Raw genomic sequence first — 25,995 nt, 5'->3', positions numbered from 1 at the left:
TCATCGTACAGATGTTGTGTCGACAAAAGGTTTCCATTCACTAGCTGTGTTGCTTTTCAATTCAATTACATCATCAACTTTGATGCAAATTTTCTAGTGCATTATTCATTCCTTCATTCTCCACTTCATCTATTATGATTTTACTGATTGTTAAAAGTTTTTTTTTCTTCGTTAACCAAAACTGTAATTGACGTCGTTGGTTAGCAATAATTGAATAATGAATAATTCAAAATATTGTTTAATATATTTCTTTTTCTTTGCTCATTTTGGTTGAAACTGAAAAGTCACGTTTATATATATATATTTACATTTTTACATGTATGTACAATAGTAGCGGTATTATGAGTAATGTGCACAACGTTTTTGTAGTTTTCTCCACTTGTCTGTGTATGCATACAACAAGTATACGTACGTTTGTTAACGCACTGTATAAATTTGTACACGAATAATATATAAATTCAAATATTAGGAAGCGCTAGTTTATATATACATTACATATATATATATATATATATATATATATAGAACAGAAGGAAAGTTTTGAAAGAAGGAAAATGAAATAAATAGAAAAAAAATTGACAACGAAATTCGTTTATCTAACCGGTGATGAACAGATGTAATTTTAGAGCAGTTGATTTGACAGTACAATTCAAAGGGATGGGGGTGGGTGTGTTATCGTATTTGTTTGCTTGTACTGATGACATTGGTTTCAAAGAGTGAACATTGCCATAGTTGAAAGTTAAGAATGAATAAATAAATAAATAAACGCATACACGCACACCATGCAAATAATAATGATATAATAGTAATTAATATACAATCGCTTGCACATCCACTTGCATATATCGAGAAAGAAAGTGAGTGAGTGAATTTGAATAGATAAAAAAAAGAAATATCCATTGAATGAAAAAATTTATAATATGAAAATAATTATTTTGTTTATCTTATAAAAGTTGTCTTGGAATAGTAGTGTTTGTTGGTTATTTGGCAGTTTGAAATTTGCCGTCATTTTCGTGTGTGTAAGGGGATTAAGGGGGTAGGGGGGTTAGGTAGGAGGGAGATGAAAGAGAGGGAGAGGGTAAAAATATAAGAAAAGGGGAAAGAAATGAAAAAAAATCAAAAATTATTAGTCGCGGTTCGGTCGATGAGCAGTTCACCGCCGGTACGCATCCATGAACAGCTCAGATAGTGCCTGAGCAGGAGCCGGTAACGTTCACTGAAGGAACTGTAGATGAAAATATTGATACAGCTGTTGACCAATACAAGCACATTGCTGACGTAGACGAGCCTTGTGAAAGTGGATCGAAAATAGACGTAAACTTCGGTAACTTCGAATATGTTCAAAATCAACGCCAACGCGTTGCAAAGCAGGAAGACAACGACCACCGCTACGAGCATAATCGACGTGCGTATTTCTTTGGCCAGTTCACGGCTTTTGGCTCCTTGGAGCACGTCCAGACGGATTTGATCGTGCAAACGCCTGGTCCGTCGTATGGCGCGCAAAACGTTGCTGTTCAAAAAGATGAGCAGCAAGAAGGGCAAGATGAACATGGCCAACGTGTAACACCAGCCGAGCAGTATAGTCTTGTATATTGGATCACCCCTCAATTGACTGCTGCTCACTTGGACGATGGTGGCGTTGACGTCGGTCGAATAGCACCGGCTGGTCAGTACCACTTCCCAAAAGCGGCTGAAATTGAACACGATCCCGAACAACGGTACACCGACCAATATGGCCAGCGTGTTGCGTCTGGAACAGAGCAGGCTGGCTTTGAATGGCAAGCAGACGCCGACGAACCGGTGCAACGACATGGCCACGGTCAGCCAGACGCTGGTCGTCTGGGCCATCATGCCGATGGCGTAGGCGGCCGGTGTTATCCAGTAGCCGAAATTGATCGCGTCGAAATTGTCGAAATATTCCCCAATGCGTGGTAAGCAGAACATCAAGAAGCTGGTCACTTGCATCAAGGTGTCGCTGACCGCCAACGCGGCCAGATACCAGTTGAGCAACGACACTCGCATCAGTTTGTGCGTGAATATGCGCACGTTGAGCAAGTTGGCTAGCAGGCCGAACGAAATGACGAACAGGCCGAAAAAGCCGAGCACAATCACCGACTCGGCGTTGTACCTTTCGTAAGGGCAGTCGTTGATTGTGGTTGTGGCTGAATTACCGCTCGCGGTGCCGGTTCCACCGCCTCCTCCCACGGCCACACCCGGTCCGCCGTGTCCACCTCCACCGCCGGTACCGGGACCGGCGGCTGGGCTACTGCCACTGCCACCGTTGCTAACATTAGCTCCGGCTACGACGGCTGCAGCAGCGGCGGCACTACCACCGTTGACCACCACCACACCACCACCACCGCCGCCGCTAACACTGCTACTGGCAACAACGCTGGCACTACTACCACCGTTACCGTTACCGTTGCCGGCACCGGCACCAGCGGCCGCAGTTACTACCATACGCGTCGGAGGGGTGGAGGAGACGATGATTCCAATGATGATGATCACTCGAATTACCGGGTTGTAGAAATTTATGAGACAAAACAACCCGAGCAACAAAACTGAACTTAAATATTTGGTTGTTGTACAAATAAATAAATAAATAAACAAATACGTATACTTATGATGAATACTTATTTGTTTATTTATTTTTTTTTGATTTGGAAGGAATTGTTCACTCACTCACTCACTCACTCACTCACTCACTCACTCAGTCAGTCAGTGGAGTGTTCGGTTGGTTGGTTCATGAAGTTTGATTGCCGGCTTTAGGGTAGAGGATATCGGTTTGATCACATTTATTATTCTCATCATTGGTAACAAACAATGTGAGATGACGATCATCATCATCTGCAACAACTGTTAGCCGGCCTAGGCGTTACCACATTGATAACAATGATGACGGTACTTGTTGATCTGAAATGACAAAATTATTATACGATAAATTTTTTAAATAATAATTACATATATATGTTAATTAATTAATATTATAATGCTTTTAAATGGAAAAGGAACAAGATAATAGATGATAATATTTAAAATTGAATTTGTAATAAATATCAGTTGATTTGTATAATATTTTCCAAGTAATAGCTTTTAGTAAGTAAAAATATGAAAAAAAAGTGCGTTGTCTCCGTCTGCTTGTTTGTCTCTCTGTATGTCAGTGTGCGTGCGTGCAAATGCTTGCGTGTGTGTATGTTTGTTTGTGTGCGATGAGGCGCTGATGTGCGGCCATCAAAAGCGACTGTTGCGACATCTTTGCTGTCGTCAAGGATAAGCTGCATTGAATTTTTCCATTCAATTATTGTACAAATATATACAAAGCAAAAAAATATTTTCCACTTGAATAAAATATTAAAATTTTTTAATTTATTTTTTACAAACAATTTATTCATTTTTGATGTTCTATAAAATGAACAAAAAAATTTTCAACTAAATCTATCTGTGTGTATGTGTGTGTACGCATAATAAGAGTAATGTTGTCGACGGTTTTAGAAAAAGTAGTTTGTGAATAATTTATTTATTAATTATTTAATAGCTTTTGAAACAGATTGTAATTTGTTTTTGAATAGTTAAAAAAATGAATTTATGAAAGTCGTTTGATTCACAGTGTAAAATGATGAAGCTAATTTGATGATAAAATTGTGGTCGAAATTTTTGAATTAAGAAAAATTCTAGTTATAAATGAAAAATCAAATTTCACTTACGTAATACGTCAGTGAAATCTCAGAATGTCAATCAGGTGAATAAAAATAAATAACTACAAGAAAATTGTATTTATTTTTTTAATACTTATTTTGCAATTGGGGGAAAGATTGAAAAAGTAAGAAGTGAAGAAATAAATTATGAATTTTTTTCAAAATAATATATACAGAAAGTTTTATAAATAATTTTTACATAAAGATGTGATTGAATTAAGTAAGCAAACAAGTAAGTAAGTTTGAAGTTTGTATGCGTGGGAGCAATTTGGACGAGCTTTTGCTATGTGCATACACGTGACAAGAAAAATAAATAAATTCGGTTCGGTAAAAATGCATGCATCATTGCTTTTCACCAATGTGAAACAAGCGTCAGTTCAAACAACACCATGCGGAGAAAAGTGCAATTTTATTCCAAGCTAGCTTTGTATACTTTTATTAGCAATTTTATGTGCAATGTCTTAAGCTTGAACTTTGAGCTTGATTAAGCAGCATAAGCTGTTGAAATTTGGAAAAGATTATTGGACCGAGAAAGTGAAATTATTTCACAAAATAAACTTAACCAACCAGTCGATATTATAATTTATTATCTATTATTAATTCTATTCCTCTTGCTTCTCTGTCCATGTATCTATCTATTTATCTGTATCTAAAATGATAAAAAGCAACGCATGAAGATAGATATAAGCAATGGAATGATAATTTCAGTTCATATTCAAAATCAAATGTCACAAAATTATTAATTATCCTCTTATATCTTGGTTTTTCTCGTTTTTCTTCTCTTTGGCATGCATTTGATAAATTTTCATTGTCCCACTATTGTCAGATCTATTTGTCGACGTAGAATTATAATTGCTTCACGGTTGGCATTGTGGAAAAAGAAATTGAAATTATGTCGACACAATTTTGATTATGATAATAATAATTATTATTATTATTATATTTTAAGTTATAATTATTTTATGCTTTTTCAATTTTGCAGTTTTATAAATTTAGTCTTCTGAGTTGTGCAAGTTTGGAAAAATTGTCACTGTCTAGTCAATTAGAGTGGTTCAGAGTTGGTAGCTAAATAAGGAAGAAAGAGCGTTTTTTTTCCTGTGAAGTCATTCACAGAATAAATAATGTAATTTGATTTAAATTTGCCCTGAAACTTAATTTTTCACTCTCTGAGGAAGTTGATCTGGGCTTTTGGAAAATAGAAATGAAAAAAAATTCCAAACCATAATTAATACTAATAATTTTTCATATAATATTCTGCAATTAATTAATCAATTGATTAATTGAAATGAATGTCGTGTTATTTTTAGTTTTTTTTTTGTTAAAAATTTGTCTTGTTAATAGTAAGTTTCGTAAAAAAACATTTTTTCAATTTATTTTTATACTGACCAATGATAAATTTTACAATGAATCATTATTTTTTTTTCTATTAATAAATTGTTTAGTGAGCAAACAATTTGTACAATGAAAGGTAGCTTAATTTGCAAATCATTGCATACTGAACTGACTGCATACTGATGGTATTTGTATGTTTGTTCATTTATTCATTTTTGAATATCAAAATTTCGAAATTGAAAATGGAGAATAATAAGATAGATACGGTGAATTATTTTATACATTGATGGTAATTGAGGTTCACTTTTGTTTTTCTGATTTCCTTGAATGGAAAATATGGAAAAGGAAGAGAAAGTCAATCGAACTGTCCTTAAGTTAATAGCCGAGAGGAAGGAACATTTTTCATGTTGTCGGTAGAAGAAATTCGTTATTATTATAATGAATAAGAAGATTGATCGATTTCAGCATTTTGCAAACTCAAGTTTCAAACCTTTTACATTTCTGCATATGTTCGGCTATTTTTCATGTACAACTATTACTATTACTACTGCTAACCACTCTTCCATATAGGCTCTCCTCTTCTGGTCTGCTCCTTTTTTGTTCTCTCTTCCTTATTGATAACAGTTATTGACATGGAATTAATAAATTTAAAATATGATCAATAAAAAATGTTTAATTTTGTCGAATAAAGTTCCTTTTTTAAAAATGAAAATTTCCATTTTGAATAATTTTTCGAATTTGGAGATGGAAAAAAAAGACAATAATCAAAATGTACGATGATGAAAAATATTGAACTCGGTGAACAAGAATGAATGAATAAAGAGAGAATGAAAATGGGATGCTTGTAGATGGATGAATGGATGGATGGACGGTTGGATAGAGAGAGATCAAAGCAAGTAACTTATTCGCGCTTAATTCGTCATCGATCAACGAACGGTTAGCATTTTAGAGCATCAACACTGACACCGTTTGTCATATAGAAATTGTCAGTCAGTCAGTTTCAGAAACGATCATTTATGAGCTGTAAAATGAGAGATTAAATTTTTATCGTCATCATTACAACAGTTTAGAAATTTAATATCTACTTTATTTATATTTTTGTTAAATTATGACAATAGAATATGATGGGTAATGTTCAATAAACGAATGAGCAAAATTAATTAATTAACTAATAATACGAATGATATGAAACACTGAAAAATTCAAATTTTCCTTCTTTTCTTTTGTTCTTCTTTTTTGTCTTTCATTCATAAATTATTTCAGAAATTATTTATCGATTAGTTTAACTTAAAGCTTAAAGTTGGTTGAAGTTGAAAAAAAAATTTTTTTGTGCTACATCTTTTGCTTTTTCTTTGTCAATAACTTTTAAATTTCCTTTCTCCTATATATGATTGATCTACTGCAGTGCTTGGTGTTCAAACACCGATTGATTGTAAAAATGAAAAATTATGTTGTTGTGTACATATATCTGTATAAATGCATGCAAGTATGTGTTTCATTTTTAAATACAGTTGTGAATCGCCCAGTGGAACATAATTAGGCTGAATGAAGTCAATTGCCAACGACCATCATCGCATCTATATTCAATTAGTGGATAAATTTTGTGTATTAGCAAAGAAAAATCAAATTCTACAAAACAGCGAGCAATATGCGTGGAAAATAATTGTCAACAAGTATAGAAGACTACACTTTTCTTATTCTGAAGAGATTCTTGGTGGGGATTGATGAGACTTTTTTTTTCTGTTATTAATTCCATTGTAATTTAAAAATAGACTTTCAAAAATTAAGAGATATTACTGAATGGTGGTGAAAAAGTGGAATTTTTCCTTCTTGTGGGATCATTTTACAAGTGTTTTCGGCAATTGTAAAATTATTATTATTATTATTATTAGTTGGGGATTTTTCCTTGTTTGTCAAACGAGCAACATATGCATAAATTAATGAATGTTAAAGGACAACTGAGAGCACGTTTTTGACAAGAATTGTCAATAAAATTAAATGTAACAGGCAATTTTGGTCGTCAAATTCGTAAACGCGATTCGGTTGTAAAGTAAAACTGCAGGCAAAGGGGTTTTTTCTGTTCAATTCATCAATAAAAACTGCTTTTTCATCGATCGACGACAATGACAAGCACAACCATTCTCGAAGTTTTCAATTTTAACATTCATGCATCTATCTGTACATATACATTTATAATTTTCAAAGTTATTCAATATATACATTTTAATATAAGCTATATGTGGAAATAAATTATTATTGCACACATGACAGCGACAAATTCAATCTTACCGTGCATATATGTACGTGTCTAGGCTTATATTGCTGCAGTTGCAATTGGAATAATTCGATTAAATTATTATAAAGTAGTTTTTAGAATTGTGAATAGAATCACTTAACAGTTATTGAATTTTTGTATATATGTGTGTGTATATACGGTTGATACGGTGTGGTTGATTCGTCGTTAGTTAGTTAATAGTAGTAGTAGTTGTTAACTTGGCATAGTGAAGGCTTTCATTGAAAAGAGGAGGAAATTTTCACTGAATCCTCCGCGTTGAGCAAACACCCCACTATTATATAGCAAAGCAAAAGAATTGAATGCTGGTACCTGTTATGATTTGTATTGCAAACAACAACTTAGTTTCCCTTTAGCGCCGTTGTTTTCCTTGTTATCCGCTTGACTTTTGCAATGGTCGTGTTTCAATGATTCATGCTTTGCATTTTATGCAGAAAAGAGAAATTTCTAATTGTACGATTTATGTATTATGTCTTATTTATTCTTTTCACATTTTTACTCAAATTTGAAAATTTTCCGATATTTCACACATCTTATTAGACTATCATTTAATGATTTAGAAATGGCAATTTGAAATTTGTTCATTCATTTTCATAGAAAACTTTGTTTTTTTATAATTTCATTTCACACCTAATGATAAGCAAATAAGATACTTGATGCGAAAGCTTATTTTTCAAGTAAATATTGTTTCTCAAACAAGTATTCCATTCCAAATTATCAATATTATTCATGTTCAAGAAAATATTACAAATTGAATTGCCACTCTACATGAATATTTGAATATTGAAAGCGCATACACGACACATCAACTGTTGCCGCACAGTTGCAAATCAAACAAACGGTTGTTAAATATAGTTAATTAATTAATTTTTTGAAAAATGAAAAAATAATTTTTTTTGAATGGAAAATTTATTTGAAATAGCTAATACACTGGAGGAATTGTAGTAGAATGAGCGCAATGTGTGATGTATGAATTTGATGAACATGAATAAACATTTGGAAATTTTCACTCGTAATATTATATTATGTAAAATTGTTAACATATATATATATATATATATATATATAGAGAGAGAGAGAGAGAGAGAATAATCTATGCACTTAACTAGATGAATATAGTTGTAAATAGTGTAAATAATTTATAAGTAATATAAAATTTTCTCCCAAAGCAACGAACTATAAATGATGAATGTCAAAATGAAAGTGTTAATGAAATGTAAAAAGGATCAACGGATAGCATAAAATTTTACCATGCTTTATCGGGAATTCATTGATGCACGAGAGCAATAATTTTCTTTTTCTCTCATTAGAACATCATCTCTACTGAAGCAAGTAAATTTCTTCTATTTGCTATTTTTATTCAATAATAAATAATATTTCAATAAGTTTCAAATGGGTTATTAAAAAATCATTTTACACTTATTGTATTTATAAAGTAATGGTTGGCATATTTTTGAAAGAAGAAGACAAATTTCTTTCTTTATCAACTATTAATAATGAACATCCTACGAAACAAACGAATTTTCATCGAACGAAGTGCGTATATATGTATTCAGTTGATTTGCTGCTAACAAGTTTTGTTTTGTTTTTTTTTGTATCTTACATCGATTAGAGCAAGAAAGAAAAATTAAAATACAAAAAAAAAGGAGCAAGGTTCAATTGTCATCTGCTCTGCATGCTTGATTTAGCAACTTTTTCCCAACGGAATGAAATATAAGGAAGTGGAATGAATTATTTTTTCGTTATTTTTCCAATTTGGCGAAACTGTATTCTTTTTGGTTTTTTAATATTTCCGTTATTGACAAGTACAAATATTATTTATTTTGATGCAATGATATTATTTGTTTACGTCATGCATACAGTCAATCCGTAGATGTTGTGTAAAAAAGTGAAAATTAAAATAAACTGCACACATGCCTAGCTGGAGCTTTCAAAAAAAAAGACTACATTTAATTGAAAAGTTGAAGAAGGATAAGTTTTTTTTGGTTCCATTGATTAGTGAAAATATGCTGCTTTGACGGCAGAATACAGCACAATAGAGCTTGACCGAATCCCTGACAAGCAGTGCTGCGGTTAGTATAGTATAAGTGTGTGCGTGCGTGTATGCGTGGATAATAATTGTGCTGAAAAGTAATTTGTTCAATGATGCCACATTACGGAATAATTTGAATCGAATTCTCGCTTTGCTGTTTGGCTTCAAGCGAGATATCAAGGCGAAATGGATAGATTTTTGCGATATTATTTGTATCGTATTCAAAAAAATAAACAAACTTTCCGCGTAATTGATAAAAGTGGAACCGATTGATATTATTATTATTATTGCACAAAATTGTGATAATTTTTCACTATTCACGAATGAATAATTATTAAACTTTATATATGTAAAATAAGATAAGATAAGATCAAGTGGAATGAAAAATTTGAATAATATATTTATATATTAGTCCAAAGGCAAAGCACAATTTCATACTGTCATTTACTATGAGACATAAGATGATAACGGAAGTGTGAAATATTATTTGAAAAGAATTTCAACAATAATTAATTTTGTTTTGTATTTAACAATTTTTGTTTAGTGTCAAAGAAATGAACACCACGTTGTGAAATAAAAAAAAGGAATTCAAGCTACGTGCCAAATGTCCGACTGCCCGACTGTGGAAATGTTATAAAAATGAACACCATCCACACTATTTTTGCTGCTACCATCACAATACGACAACCTCCATTACAGAAAGCTCATTTTCAGGTATGTGAACAGTGTTGCATGTTTTTTTGAAATATATGTTGAAAACAAATTATAAGTCGATTATGTTGTGTTTGCTCAGTATGATGATTAGAGAGATTGAGAGGACCGTGGGCAGGGGGGGGAGGGAGGGAGGGAAGGATTTACACTTTTCATCATCATTAGGCAAAAAATTGATTTTTCATTTTAAGAAACAATTAATAAGAAAGATCATTTTCTATTTTCAAATACTAGCCATTTCGTAAGTAGTAATGAAGGGAATGGAAAAAAATTAATGTAATAGGAACGTCGTTGTCAGGGAAATTAATATAATAATATGATTTCGAGCAAATCTCTGTTGCTATAGTTAATAAAATAGTGTTTCTACTTTTCATCTATCACCTATTTCCGTTTATCATCAGTTGATGAAAAGAAAATGTTAAAAAACGAAACTAGTAATAATTTAAAAGAAAATACTAACTGAATTTGATATGTGCAATTTTAAACGCTAATCGGTAATATATAGCGTAGTGATATTGAATGACTTGCTTTGAACGAGCTTAAATGTCAAGCGTCATCTTATTTACTCAACTCTATTCGCCACACATATATGCTATCATCATCTGATCGGCGTGAAGCTTTTATTCATTTTTAAGTGAGCTGAAGTTATTGATTTTTTCTAATTATTAAATTTTTATCTTAATTTAACTTTTTAAAATACTTTTCATATTTTCGCACGAGAATATTTTTATTTACTCGTGGTGGTAATTTTTCTGCTATCATTTCTGTACAAAGGTAGCAAAACCACTTACTCTTAGCAAAGTTGCGAATGCGCAGTCCAGAACTGTTGTTGGTGGTGTATTTTCAATTCTTTGCGATTCAATTGTTCGAATGAAAAGCAGAGCCTGAAAAAAAAAGATGAACATAAATAATTTTCACAAAATTTCTGTAACAGCTATTTCAACTTTGGCTTGATTTTCATTTGGTGCGGAAAAAATAATTTCGATCAGTTTGATTTAGTCAGTGAAAATATTTCAAGAAAAAAAGAGTAAAAGTGAAAATACACACAATTGCTTATCGTTAAATGTTAAATCCATGTAGATGTAATCAGTGTGTTGAGCACAGCATTCGAGTAGTTTCAACTCTATTTTGACACGAAAGAATAGCAGAAGAGCATAGTGTGATGTATTATTATATAATCAATGAAAAGTGAAAACAAATGTCATTTGATGAAAAAGAACATAGGAACGTATTTTCTTATCTATCTATATGTGTGTGTGCGTATGTGTGGAAGAGTGGGGGGGGGATGAGCTGGGGTGGATGTGTCACAAGTACAAAATTTATACGAATATATATAATTATATTGTTGTTGACTAGTTTTAACTGGAAAACAATAAATAAATACAGTAATGAGACTGTAAAAATGGAAAGTTGCGCTGTATTACAAGCATCCCAAGAGGTAATGGAATAGTAATAGCAGTAGTAGTAGTAGTATCATCAGCAGTGGCAGTACTAGTAAAAGCAGCAGCACTAGTAGTAGTAGTAGTAATAATATTAGCAGTAAAGGTAGTAAAGGAAGAGGAGTAAAGTTGTGGGGGATTTTTTTTGTTGTTTCGTTGATTTTCTTTTCTACTTTCCAAAATTATGGAATTCAACTCACTTTGAAAGATAACAAAAAAAGTCAGTCAGTCAGTCAGTCAGTCAATCATGGCAATGGTTCTTTTGCTGTATGCGTGTGTCGTTTTGAAAAATGGATGCAGTGGATGGAGAAAAAGAAATGCAGGCGCCAGGTTTTTCTCAAAATGTGGAATTTTACATTTCCAATTCGTGCTCAAATTAACTGAGCGAAAATTGATGTAAACCGATCACCGTTTTGAAGAAACATGCTTTGCATATATATATATGCTTGGCGCACTTGGGTTACTCTTTCTCTCTCTTTACACACTTCACGTTCACGAATTTATAATAGCTCTTTGCAAATGTTCGCGTCGAGCTTATTTCTTTCTTCTTTTTCTTCTTCTTCTTCTTCTTTTGCTCGTCGTCACTTTTCCATCATCGACGCAAATAATATTGGCGTCTGCGCGTTCCCTTCCATTCCCTCCTTCTCCTCCTCCTCCCCCTCCTTTCCCTCCCCCCCCCTCCCGTCCTTTTTCCCTGTTATTAAATAAACATCCAATCGGTTAGTTTCGATTTTTATTACACGCTTCACCTGTTATATAATGTTGCGTGATTTTGCAAATTGGAATTTTTTTGTGGAAGAAAAAAAAATGGCAAAATTGAGAAATGAGAAGGAGGGAAAGTGAGAGAAGATGAATTTTATTCCATTTTTTTCCCACTAACATTTAATTAATAAATTGTAATAATGGTGACAATGAGAAAACATAGGAGGAGAAAAAGGAGGAAGAAGAAGAAGAAAAATTGTCTGTTCGATCAGTTGGTTTTCAGTCGTGATCATCGAATGAAAATTTGCACGTCGTGCTTGGATATTTTTAATTGCAAATTTTCTCCGCATTTACTTTGCAGCCTCTGTCTGTCTGTCTGTCTCGGTGTGTATGCTCGTAAGCTAATCCAATGTCGGTTTGTTACGTTCGCGTTGCGTTGGTGTTAATTTGGATGAGGATAAAATTTGAACAGGAAATTTTTTGCTCATTCATGCTGCTAATTTCGAACAACAAATTCCACGCGAACTCTACTTTTATTTTATTTTATTTTTTATTACGATCAATAGCAGTAACACTTGGTGCGTTGAAATTGTTGGAAATGGCCGCGAAAATATTATGCTTGTTGTGTATGTATGCTGAAGAAAAGTTGGAAACCCCTTCCCCCTCCCCCCTCACCGTCATAATTTTCATATCCATCCATTTAACGTTCAATTTTATGAATTATTGATCAACTAGTCCATGTTGATGCGGCTTCATTGAATCAGTATATACAAAAAAAACAAAAAAAATCAGTACTCTTATTTTCTAATATTCTTTGTTCTTGAAACGACATACCACAAATGCTTACAGCAGAGTCACTTTCTTAGATGTGAAATTGAACTGTCTGTCGTCTGCTTGTCTAATTGTATAGCAAGCAGTATTGGGCAAAGGGAAAAAAAAGGAATTCTATTCGTTTGTTGTCTGAAATCAATTTGGGTAAAAAGTTGGAGAAATTGGTTTCATTGCATGCAATCTTGAAATTTTCACTTGCACAATATTTATTTATTTATTTATTATCGATACACGGAGAGCAGAACTATCTATATATATATATGATGATGTGGATTATTTTTACTCTGGACAATTGTTAGAATTTAAATTGGAACGATTCTTGAGAATTCTCAAAGAAAAAAAAGGCAAAACATGATGAATGAATGAAATGATTTTCTTTTGAAAAGCAATTTTTGAACATTTCTTGGTTGAGGTTTCGTTATGAAAAAAGAAAAAAAACATATTTCATGTTTTGATGTTAATAAATGACAAATGAGATATTTTTCCACTTGCTGATAGATGCTGGTTGAGAAAAGTTTATTAAAGAAGAACTATTTTTCACTTGAATGCATGGAACAAGCGTAAATTAATGAAATGCCAGATGCGATGCATTTCCCCAAGGCATGGCTAGAGTGGACGACGTAAAAATTTTCTTTTTTACATTGTCTGATTTTCAATTTAATTGCATATAAAATTGTTAGTACAACAGAAGAAGCAGTGTTCTTTTTCAACAATAGAAACAATAGCATCATTATTACTCTTTGCTGTTCAACTACAACAACTGATCCCTTTGAAAATTGTAAATCAAATATACGAAACATCCAAAACATTAAGCATCATAAAATTATTATCTAAAATAATAATAATAATAAGATGAATATTGAATTGGACAATTTTATCAGCTAATTAATTAATTTTGGATGATTCTCTTCTACTTCTCGTTGACAGTAATGAAAATGGAACACAAAATTGCACGCATACCTTCCTTCTTTGTTCTGAGAGAAATTGATTGTTGTTGTTGCAAGTCAGATGATGAAAAATGAAAAATGTTTTTCAAAATTTCAACAAAAAATATTTATAACTAAGCTATATAGCGACGAGCAAGCAAACGGCTGGCCATGCACTGTTGACGACCACGTCGATTAAAAAATCACCTGATGATAATGATGATGATGTTGTCTCTCTGTGCTGCTGCTGCTACGTGGCGGTTTGACGCTAGCGCGCAGTGGACACACGTTTCTCTAATAGAATAATCATGCTTGTAGGTAGTAGACGAATGCGACTTCTTTTTGCTGTTTATTTCATCGCAGAAGTTGAATAAAAAAACTCATCGATCCATTTGATAAAAGCTAATTTTTTCATTTTTACTTGTTTTTCTTCTGGTTATGTTTTTTTTTGCTCAAATTTTACACTTCTCCTTTCTGAATTCTATTATACGTTGAATATAAATTACATAGCTGAGCGAAAATATTGATACTATTTTGTTTAATTAAAAAAACATTTTTCTGTAACTTAATCTTCTCATGTCCATTTAGTAACATTGGTCAAAGTTATTAATGACTGATTTTTAGTTGAAGAACAATGTTATCATATGCAAATACGACACCTTGTAGTAGTAGATGACTTTTGGTGAGTTAGTTAGTTAGTTGTAAACAGTGGTAGAGTTCGAAAATTTTTACGAAAATTGATTTTATTTTAACCTCCCTCTCGCCTACTTAATCGGATACATATCAAATAGTATGTTATTTTTATTATCTGATTTCTGTTCTAATACAAACAACTTTTACATTGGATAAAAAATAATAATAATTCACAGTTGTGTATCAGAATTGTGGATTGAAATTTGTCGAACGATAAATTCACTTCCGCAAACTAATCAAATTATGTTATTCATTTATTAATTTTCCAATTAAACATCTACCTGCTTTTGAAAAATACCTTGAAAAACGGACATGTTTCTCTCAAGTAAAATGGTTTATTATAATATATATATATAATAATAATAGCAGTACTATTTGAAATTTGAAGAGATAAGTTTGATAAACAGAATGATAGCATTTGAATAATATTCATTTTACGCTACAAAGTAAACATTTAAAATGCAATTCCGCCCCCAGGTTTTAATCTTTGATGTAACGTGATGTTCAGCATTTAACGGTATTCTTTTCAAACATTATCACAATATGCTGCTGCTGCTGTACGTATGGTATAATCTGTTGCGAGAATTTCATTTTTCCTATGAAAATTGACCATTTGAAAATCCATTATCGTTGTTGTTCAAAATAGGAAAATCAGTTTTTTGTCTAACCAAAATTTTAATTACTACTATCCATCTATCATCTTATACATGTTACTATATATTTATTTTTATTGTTCACTTGTTGCGGCCCAATGAAAAACATGAAATGAAATGAATAATAATAGCAACAATGGAATGGTTAAAAAAATAATAAAATGAAAAATCCATTTCATGTATCACAATACAATGAATAAATAGGCAATATTGAAACAGAAAGTGGGAAAATATTGACTAACGTACGTTTGTTTGCAAATGGTGCAGCAGCAGCAGAGTTGTTTAGTGTGCAGAATTTCTGAAAGCATTCGCTAGTCTAAACCGTTGTTGGGCAACTTTCTTTTTACACCTTGTCTGAGTATATCATATGAGAGATTTTGTGTGTAAAAATTGAACATTAATTTTAAAATTTCATACTGTTCAACTGGAACACATGAAAATGAATAAATACTCTACTCGACTAGTGTAATTATTGTTTTCTACTTGTACACGTGTACATTGTTGTTTCCATCATCAATTCAGCATTTTCATTCAACATTATGATGAATAAATACATTCAATATTGAATATAGAAATGGAAGATATACATTTATTGACAAGAAACACATGGGAAATTAGAGGTTCTGCTTATGGCATGCGTGGATTAGAGAAGAATTTTGAAATAGAACGAAATATATTGAACATCATCATCATCATCATCATTTAGAGAGAGGTAGAAGTAAAAAATAAATAAAATAAAAAGAAAAATTACCTTTACCAATAAGTTTAAAGTGAAGAGGTAATAAGACGAGGTGTATTGAAAGCAATGTTGGTGAATTGATCAGTCGGTGGTGGTAATGTTGTTCTGGCAATGCATGATTGTCATCCTTGGCAGCACTGGCAGATAGTAGAAACAAAGCAGCAGAGGAGGATGTTGAGCTTTTGCTTTACAAGCCTATAAGAAGAGAACAGCTTTGTGTTATAACAAAGATCGTGCCAATAAATGGCAGAATTCAATCAGAAAGCGGTGCTGATTGATTTGCAAAAAGCAAAATTGCTTGTCAGCCAGCGAGTGTCGACGAAATTGTCGTTGTTAACAAACGTAAAAAGAAGTCCTTCAAGTAAAAAGGAATATTCACAATATACTTCGACAGGCCGACAGACATGTTCGAGCTACTTATTTTCTACCATTGCTGAGGAGGAAGAATTCGTTTTCCATCCTGCTTGCGTTTGCTTGCATGACTTAATACTTTTCCTTTGCACGCCTTGTTTCAGCTTGTGCCTTCTGCCTTGCCCTGTCATTGCGGTATCAGGATATCAACTGTTGTCTGTTACATTTTCATCCCTCTTCTCAACTTGCCTTCTGACTGTATGTCGCTTGATGTATTGGATGATGAATATTTCAATTAGAAGCTTAGCATTTTTATTTATTTATCTCGCAGACATTAATGATAATATAGTAAAAAACATCTAAACCACAGCTCACAGTAACTCTGTCTGGGTATGCGTGTGCGCGAGCTCGCGTGCATAACAAAAATCTGGTCTGTAATATATCACACGTAGTGTGTGTAATTTTGATTTATTGACTCTAGAAGGGGATGCTAAAAATCAAATAAATGAAAGATTTGAGAGGGTTATTTTTAAAATTTAATCTTTCCACGTGGAGGAGACGACCGATTCAGCTAGCAATGACAAATTTCAACTGTTTTTCAAACAGATCTTGATAGTGTTCTTGTTGTTCGATTTTCCAATTTGCTTCATTTTGACAAGGAAATGTTTATACGAGTATGAAATAATGAAATATTACGCCATTTGTATTGCCTAGGCGAAATTGATTGCATTATCACAAAATTGATAATTGCTTAATAATGGTTGAAGTAATAAAATTAAATTAGGTGTGAAAGAGAAAACTGAAAAGTAAGTATAGTTGACGAGATTGAGAAAGAAAGTGAATATATATATTCACCGTATCAGTAATTTAGAGTTATTATTGGTTTTTTTTCTCTCTTTTTTTCTTTTACCTGAAAACCGTTTGAAGGCAATAAATAATTCGCGTCAGGTATTAAGTGAAAAAGAGAGACCGAGAGAGAGAGAGAGAGCTTTCAGAATTTGGATCAATTTTCACTTTTATACGAGTGGAAAAAAGAAAATCAACCGCTGTGGATTTTAATGCGCACAACAACAACGCGAGTTGTGTTTGAAATTGTGATGGTTGTGTGGTTGGTGAAAAAATTTTTTCATTTTCTGCGAGTTTTTCATTATGTTTCAATTTTTGATTGCAATTTCGCCATTTTCATGACATCCCTCATATAGCGGCTGTTTGAAGTTTTCAGGAAAAATATCATATTGAACACATGGAATCGTGGTTGTCGAAAATTTTTAATTTGCCAGACAATATATATATATATTTTTTTTCTCATTCGAATCGAATTGGAAAAATGAAAAAAAAAAATTTTTTTCTACTACCTACTTACCCAGCTGACTTCAATTTGTCCAGAATTAAATTGTTCCAACAACAATTTGCATAGAAGGGGAAATTTTCAAATGTGGCAAATTTGTTTCAGAAAAACAGAAAATTATATTATTATGCTGCTGCTGTATAATAGTATAGGTACATTGTTGTTGTGAAATTTTGCAAAGAAGGTTGAATGGACGATTCGAAGCAAGGATGAGTTTAGTAAGCTTAATTTGTGCTGCCGCTGCTGACATCAATTAATTTATAAGAATAAGCAGATGCATTATTCAGGGTCTTTAGCAAGTGGTATGGGCTTAGACGCACACGATTATATCAATTATTACTATCATTCGGCTTGGTAATGTGTGTGTGATTACTTTTTGCTGTTTGCAATGGGTGTTCTGTAGTGTGTGTTGTGTGAAGATTAGTGGGGTTGTTCGTTGGGGTGGTGAGGTGAAATGTTGAGTGGATTTTTGAAAAATCAATGACCAACCGAGCTAAAACAAAAGGTGCAGTTGCAGTTGTGCCGCTTGCTGAAGTTCAACATTGTCATTTTCCCTTCGAATCACAAATGTCCAGAAGAAACGAATCTGTCATCGGTTCAGTTAACTATAGCGATATGCGTGAAACTTATTATCGATTGCACAATTCTCCGTCACCTGTCAAGATAACATTGACCGCATAGCATGAAATGGGTGGAGCGCATTTATTTGTTTTGTCAAAAATTTCCAACTCCAATTTAATATAATACTTTGCTTAAAATAACTTTGCCTCTTTCTTTCTTTCTTTTTTCTCCATTGGAATATTGTTGTTGTTGTTGGCGTTTTTTTTGGTTTTATGCGCATAATTTTCTTCGAAAATTACTCCATTGAATTATACAATGAAAGCAGTCTAACAAATTCAATTATAAATTTAAACGATGCGATATTTTCTATAATTTAGCATTCGGTTGGCTAGGCCAGTTAATCACTGGATACTGGACAAAACAGTGCTTCACGAACACTAATATATTGCTCTAATTAAGAGTGTACAGCAGTACTGCTCCGTTTGTGCAGTGGTGTAACTAAGCGGATTACAACTTCCCGCATCATTTTTGTTCTTCTGTTGCCTATTGCATACGATTTGCATTTATTATTTCGCGTTTTATTAAGTTTAATTAAAATTGAATGCAAAAAAACTTTGACGATACATAAATAGATATCTGCCAAGTATGCAGTTTTTATCAATGATGATGACTTGTAAAATTGTTGGTATATGATGGCAGAACATTGCAATTGTTACTGTTGGGATCTAGCACTGCTAGACTACGAAAATAATTAACGACGAAGTGATGAAACTGATGACAAAAGTAAATGCTATTTATTTCAATATTTCTCTGACACGTTTAACTTCAAATTGCAATATTTTTATAGTCTTCCAAACAAGTATATTATTATTAGTATAAATTGATCAAATTTAGCATATCAGTATACATTTGCATATCTGTTGCACATATGGAAGTGTGATAATCATCAAGAATGATCTTTTTTGTAAATATTAATGCAAATTAATAAAAACAAAACCAATCTATATTCTGTTTTACTGATAAAGACTTATAACGCTGCTAAACTATCACATGATTATGAGAGCAGTGCTAATTAATAAATATTCAGGGAATGAATCTGCGTGTGAATAAGAATTCTACAGACAATTCTATATCGGTAGTAGATTATTATATTTAGCTGTACGCTTATTTGAAGTGTTTTTCTTTGCAGAAGCAATTTTCTCATAGACATTTCCTATACAATTGGTGGTGTTTTCCAATGCATTCAATGTAGTTGTTTTGTTGTTCTAATAGATCGTTTTTATTTTTTGCTCTGAAATTTATTAACTGAAATGAACAAAACAGTTTCATTAATTTTGTCTATTTTATAAATATCCCGAGTGATAGATTTTTTTTCAATCTTTCTTTTAAATAATATCTTTAATCTTTCTTTTAAATACAGATGGGAGATAATTATTTATTCACATTCGAATGGAATGATATGAAAACTTAAACCAACATAAAACGTGACAAAAACTTTGCATAATAATTCATTTAAATAAACTGATTTTTGATTTTTAGCATGCTCGAGTGATTTTGTTTTACTGAATTTTCTGTGAACTGTTTGACAATGAATTATTTATCAGCGACGGGGAATGGTTTTGAGAATGAATTGCACAAATAATACCTTCAGTCAACTAACTGTCTTATGATAGCAGTTCTTAAAAGCTTATTCAGCTGCTGTGCATTTACTTTATTTTGATTTATTATACAATGACGAAGTTTGATCATTTTCTTATGACGACCATGGATGGCGATTGGTGATTTTTATTAGCTTAGCTTATCAGAAATCAGCTTTTGTCAGCAATGCATTCCATCGTTATGGGTCAAGTTGGATGCGGTTTCTTTGAACTACCCTTGAGGCATGTAATTTGTGCGGCTATAATATAAATCTTTCAGTTTTAGTATCGATCTGAGTCTGATTTAATCTTCAAGATAAGAAAAATGCTCATTATATGCTTATAAAACGTTATTGCGTCGGCAAAAGAAAACTGTGAATTTTTCAAATTTGACATATCGATTCAACCACTTGAATGATATTACCAACCATTAATCGCCTTAAATTGCTTCTATTTTTGATTTTTTCTTTCAATGTCCCATCATTGTTATTATTATTTTGTTGATTTCACTTAACCTACAAGAGGGAAAAGCGGTAATTTTAATGCCTAAATACAGCGGAAAAAGTAACACAACTGATCTATAGACGTGGGCAGGCGTTTTTTTCCTTTGCAATATTTGTTTCATCGTATGAGTGAGGTTTGGAAAATAAATTGTACGCAATTTAACTATTTGTAAAAATGTGATCCGAATTATATCATTTTTTGAACTTTAACTGAACACGTATGTATGTATATATGTGTGTATGTATGTATGGATGGATGGATGGATGGATGGGGATGTATTAGTTAGTTCGCGAATGTTGCATTGGAAATCAATCGGCTGTACTTTTCATTCATTCTGGTGGTGGTTATTGGGTTAGTGAGTGTCATTTCAGCAACTCTTATTGTTCATTCGCTGTCTGTAATCATGGAGAGGCCATTTTCCGTTGTTGCTTCTTGTCAAAATAAGGTACCATTTATTCATTATTGCCTACTCCTATCATGGGCATCGATCCACTATTGTAGTACTGCAACAATACAGTTGATGCAGGATTAAATGATGCTTTTAACAAATAAAGTTTATGATATAAATGTTGATCAATGGTTTGCCAGTTGCAGTCAAGTGATTACGAACGAGAAGCAACGAAACACATATATACTTTTCCATCAAGCAAGAAGAGGTTCTATTAGAACGATAAACAAGCAGCTAAATAATATTATATCATCATCATCATTTTACGCTTTTAAGCATACCTTGTGTTCTGTGTACAGTTATTATAAACGTGGGCAGTGAGTGAGTGCATGCATTTACTTAGCAAAGTGCAAAGGCAGTTTTAGCTATGTAAAATTCCCATCACCTTCAGAATTCTTTTGAAGAATTGTTATTTTCTGACTCAAGAAGAAATTTACCGATTTTTTTACGATATGATAAAATATTATGATCCATTAAAACAAAAAAAAATATAATAAGAATAACTGAACAGACAGTACAATATGTCTGTTATACTACATAAAGTTTTTTACATGATTTTAACTTTGATTTTATTTTTTTTTAATTCTTATCCAGTTGTTCCTTATCCATTTATTATTACAATGCATTATTGTTCATTCATAGATTAATATTTTCTAATTTTATGATATTTTTCATTGTTATTTATTGAAGCAGAACAGATGTTTCATTTTTAATGAAATAATTGATTTGCGCATTAATGATAATAATAATAATACAAGCGGATCAATTGATTTGATTTGATTTGATTTGATTGATAAAATACACTTCAGTTATAAAAATGATAAGTTTACTGCAATTTTAAAAAGTAAAAAAAAGATCATTTTCAACTATCATTTTGAAGAAATGGCCCTTTTTTAAGTGAAAATTATTTGAATAATTAACAAGCGCAAATGCGTAGATTGACAAGTTGGCTTGATAAGATATTTTTTACGCAAAGTTTTATTCACTGGACTCAGGTGAATGCGTGCGAAAGTTTGCATGCATGCTGCATTAAATCAAGAATTATTAAATAGATATTTATTGATCTCATCTTTAGAAATGTAGACGGAAAATTGCACATGAGATATAAATGGAAAGTTGCATTATTGTAAATATGCAAAAGAGCATGCATTCAAAAACTGTTGTCACAAATTAACTTTCAGCATCTGTTGCTTTCAGTTGACAGATTCTGTGCGGATTTTATCTATATATAAGTTGTACAGATTGTATCGGCTACTATTATTCATAGATTTTTTCAACGTTCAACACAGTATATTAATTATTTTCCAGCTGAATATAACGATATCATTTTTGAATATCTTAGTGATTAATATAATGTTTTAGCTTGTCAATGTGCTATTTTCAAGCCATGTAAATTATGTAAATTAACAGTACAACTTGAAATATTTTAATCTATAAATTTCAAAGTAATAAATATATGATCACAATTTGATTGAACTGATGGTATTTATATATTTATCAAATGTTATTGTTCTGCATGAGGAAAACAATCAATCCTTATTTTGCTATTAATTGAAGTAGTGTTTTTTTCTTTATTTTCAAATCGTTTTAAATGAATGTTGGAATGTTGGTTCATTTATTTATTTTATTTCCTACTTGCCGGTAGTCATTAGATGGGTGAAACGTTTCGATTTGTCCCATGTTGAAGGAAAACAGATTAGCATTATCACAGTGATGATGCAATGTGATTTTCATTCAATGTTTGTTTTGAAAAATCAATAACAATGCAATAATTGACAATGGCTTAAGCACAGGGTCATCAGCTATTCAGATGCTAGCATATGATATAATTCTTCCACGCTACTTTATTGATATTATTACGTTACTGTTATTATTATTATTATTATTATTTAGGCTGATTTGGTGATCTCTAAATTATTTTGCAATCATCAGTTGATTTCATTTTCTCAATTCTTGTAATTATTGAACAACAACAATTTTCCCCATCATCTCCATTTCTCTGCTTGGGCAAGAAGAAAAATTTTAACTTTTAAAAATAACTTAAAATATTTATTTTTTTTTATTGAATAAATAAATTTTAATGCCACAACCTAAGAACATTTGGATATTTGGATATTTTTTCTGAACAATGCAGAAAATGAACTTTATTGATGAAAGTAAATTGTATTTAAAAAAATCGTCAGCACTTTTAATGTACATTTAATGCTGCACACAGCACAATTTAATGAATATTATGTATTTCTTTTTTCTTTTGCAACATGACCATTTGTAGCAGAGATTGATTGCTTTATTCAAATTTACAAATGCTTTCGCTTCGTTTGCGATTATTCCAGTCAATATTTCATAAATTGGATTGTGCTTTTTTTTCTTATTAACGAAGAGCTAGAAACTGATTGGGGAAAAGTAAGTATGCATCGCTTTTATTCGTTTTTTGAATTTTCAAATATTATTTTTATTATTTATTATTAATATTGAAAATTTATTGTGGATTAGTTAGTTTGTTTGAAACGCAGCAACAGTAACTGTAATTTTTTTTTCATAAATCAGTTTTACTTTTTATTATTTTCACTCGTATTCATGAGAGTAAGAAGGGGAATTATTTTTCAGTTATAACTTCAATCACGACTATTATCTGTAAGCAAACATTCAACGTAAAGAAAAGAACAGTTGCAAATTTAAGAATAAATATATACACATCCAATAACTGTTTCACGTTTAGATGACCATTTTTTTCCCAAGAAGTGGTGAATTTGGTTGGAGTATTTAATTTTAATTTACATCCAATTGTACCTTTTAGTCATGTTGATTGTTGGGGAAGCCTATGGGAAGAATTTTATTCAGTTTATCAATTCATTTCTGTTTATCTATCTGCACGTGTTTGTAAAAATGTAAAACACAGATTGATTCGTAATTTTGAAAAATTAAGAAATTATTTTTTTTTGAAAAGCAAAAAATTTTTGTTTCTTAGGAAAATATGGTTGGAAAAGTTAACTTCCTTGCACTAGAATGGATAAATTTCTGTCTATAATAATTTGTAAAAGAAAAGAACAAAAATGGAACAATCAACCAACTGATGCTCAGCTAATAAGGTGATATTCAAAGGAAATTCTACTGCTGATGAATGTTGAAGTAAGTAGTCCAAGTGACTAACTAATCTTCAGTGGCATATCTGCTGTGTTTACTTTTATCATCATCTCTGCATTGATCTTTCGCATGATATTTCACTGTGATAATAGTGTAATTTTAATTATTTTAATCCAACTTAATAACGTCACTAAATTGACTGATATAGTTTCGGCTATTAATAACAAACAACTAAGCAGCTTCACTTTCAATTCACACCTATTAATTACGTTGAATTCTTTGTTTTTGAATATTCTCATTTTTTTAAATTTTCTATAAGTGATTTAGTTTTTTTTGCCAAAAACATATGTTACAAATTCTTACCGGTGATGTTGATAAGGCAGTTTTTGATTGTCTTTTGTATCTATCATTCTGCTAGCAGGCCTTTCGTAATAAATTGGAGTACAACAAGAGCAATGGATGAAGAATAATTTATGCTGAAAATGATTTTTGCTTCGTTGCTGGTTGATGATTTTCTAAAAGATGTGTTCGTTGTTGGTGCAGATGGGGCTAATGGTCCGCAGGATCGCTGCAATTGTCTAAGATAATCTACGTCGGCGAAACGGAAGCAGCTGAAACGTTAATCGACCGGTTCATATATTGCAGGCCCGTAATTGTGGAATACTTGTGGAAAGCGAACATAATCAACTTGCCAACTGCTTCCAATAAAGATACTGCTTTGTATTCTATTTCACTTTGACCAGTCGGCTTTAAGAATTTTCCAAGTAAGTTTGCATTTGGTCGCCAGTAATATATATCCGTTGACTTTGTGAAAAGTTTGCCATCTGGATTATTGTGCACAAAAAATTCAGTCTGATTATTCAACAATTATAAGTAGATAAACTACGGCTTAAGTTTCAAAAGATTGATTATTTCAGTTTACTGATTTGAAAACCACAATTATTTTTTCTTCGTGAAATTTTTAGCATTTCTTTTTTTTCAAATAAGGACTGCATTATAAAAGTGCAACTGTTGCAGAAATTTACATTCTAAAATTCTCTCACGTCCAGTTGAATAAGTAATTCCACAAGAGTGTCCTTATTTTTGGCTGAAAAGTATTTTAGAAAAATATTGGAAAGCCTACAAATGGTGACAGCGGTTTGATCATACACTACTCAATCAGCAAGTTATTTCTCTGTTTATGTACGTTGAAATTTATTATTGAAACTTATGCACTTCATGAAATTGTAAGACTCTCTTCATCAAGCTGTTTGTAATGCTCAAATAATTTCAATTTTTACTTGAACAATTTAAGCAATGTTGAAATTTTGTTATTTGATTGACTGAAATAAACCTTTTTATTAATAATATTTTGCACGATGTTATAAAAAATGTGAATAGAAACGTACATTGCAATAAGCAATGGTATATATATATATATATATATATATAAAGAAATTTATGCGCTGCTCAGAATTGAAAATTCGATACTTCAACCGAAGGTAAAGCAATATGCTATTCGTCTAATTCACTTACTATACTGTTTAGAATTTTCAGTTTCACCGCCATTCAGTCATTCGATGTATGGACATGGCGATGATTCAGCAGCGGAAAGTTGAAAAGAACATACATACATATGTAAGTGGAAAATCTATATTAGTCTTTTTTTCATTTTCGATAATTTTCAATTTCACAATCGACATTCAGATGTAACTTTTCAAAAGCTGAAAAATGCCCTATCAATAAGGTTGCTGCATGTGAATAATACTATTTATGTTTTATGGTTAATTCAATACGAAGAAGAAATTTTCAGATTTTTATAAAATTCCTTTTCATTACTTACTATTTTTTTACTCATTCCTATTTCTAGATTAACTTTATTATTGACAAGCATGATCAGGAAATTGAAGCTTGTGATGAACTGTAGCTGTAAAGAAAACAGACGGCAAGGCCACGTATAAAAATTTGCATGAAAATTCGGGTAAACAATTTTGCACCTATTTTTCATAACGTTCGACAATTATAACTTCACGACCA

At 31.7% G+C, this 25,995-nt stretch overlaps 4 protein-coding genes across 4 annotated transcripts; 2 read left to right on the top strand and 2 right to left on the bottom strand.

The window, feature by feature from the left end:
* Positions 1-1,116: 1,116 nt before the first annotated feature.
* On the bottom strand, positions 1,117-1,551 carry Tsp_03580 (putative FMRFamide receptor). The gene has a single exon (XM_003379883.1). It carries the CDS (start codon positions 1,549-1,551, stop codon positions 1,117-1,119), a length of 435 nt encoding a protein of 144 aa, XP_003379931.1.
* Positions 1,552-1,597: 46 nt separating this feature from the next.
* On the bottom strand, positions 1,598-2,460 carry Tsp_03579 (cellulase). Its single transcript, XM_003379882.1, has 2 exons — positions 2,087-2,460; positions 1,598-2,060 (listed from the first exon to the last, which is right to left on the bottom strand). Exons 1-2 carry the CDS (start codon positions 2,458-2,460, stop codon positions 1,598-1,600), a joined length of 837 nt encoding a protein of 278 aa, XP_003379930.1.
* An 8,801-nt stretch (positions 2,461-11,261) lies between these two features.
* Tsp_03578 (hypothetical protein) lies at positions 11,262-11,886 on the top strand. Its single transcript, XM_003379881.1, has 3 exons — positions 11,262-11,373; positions 11,457-11,608; positions 11,728-11,886. The coding sequence occupies exons 1-3, from the start codon at positions 11,262-11,264 to the stop codon at positions 11,884-11,886; spliced, it is 423 nt and encodes a 140-aa protein (XP_003379929.1).
* A 10,378-nt stretch (positions 11,887-22,264) lies between these two features.
* On the top strand, positions 22,265-25,885 carry Tsp_03577 (lipopolysaccharide core biosynthesis protein RfaY). Its single transcript, XM_003379880.1, has 4 exons — positions 22,265-22,284; positions 23,229-23,298; positions 25,516-25,596; positions 25,829-25,885. Exons 1-4 carry the CDS (start codon positions 22,265-22,267, stop codon positions 25,883-25,885), a joined length of 228 nt encoding a protein of 75 aa, XP_003379928.1.
* The last annotated feature ends 110 nt before the right edge of the window (positions 25,886-25,995 follow it).

The sequence above is a fragment of the Trichinella spiralis genome (genome assembly GCF_000181795.1).
Source record: "Trichinella spiralis strain ISS 195 chromosome Unknown Scfld2, whole genome shotgun sequence".
NCBI classification, from domain to species: domain Eukaryota; kingdom Metazoa; phylum Nematoda; class Enoplea; order Trichinellida; family Trichinellidae; genus Trichinella; species Trichinella spiralis.
The sequence above is the reverse complement of the archived record's forward strand: the minus strand, read 5'-3'. Positions and strand labels throughout refer to the sequence as shown.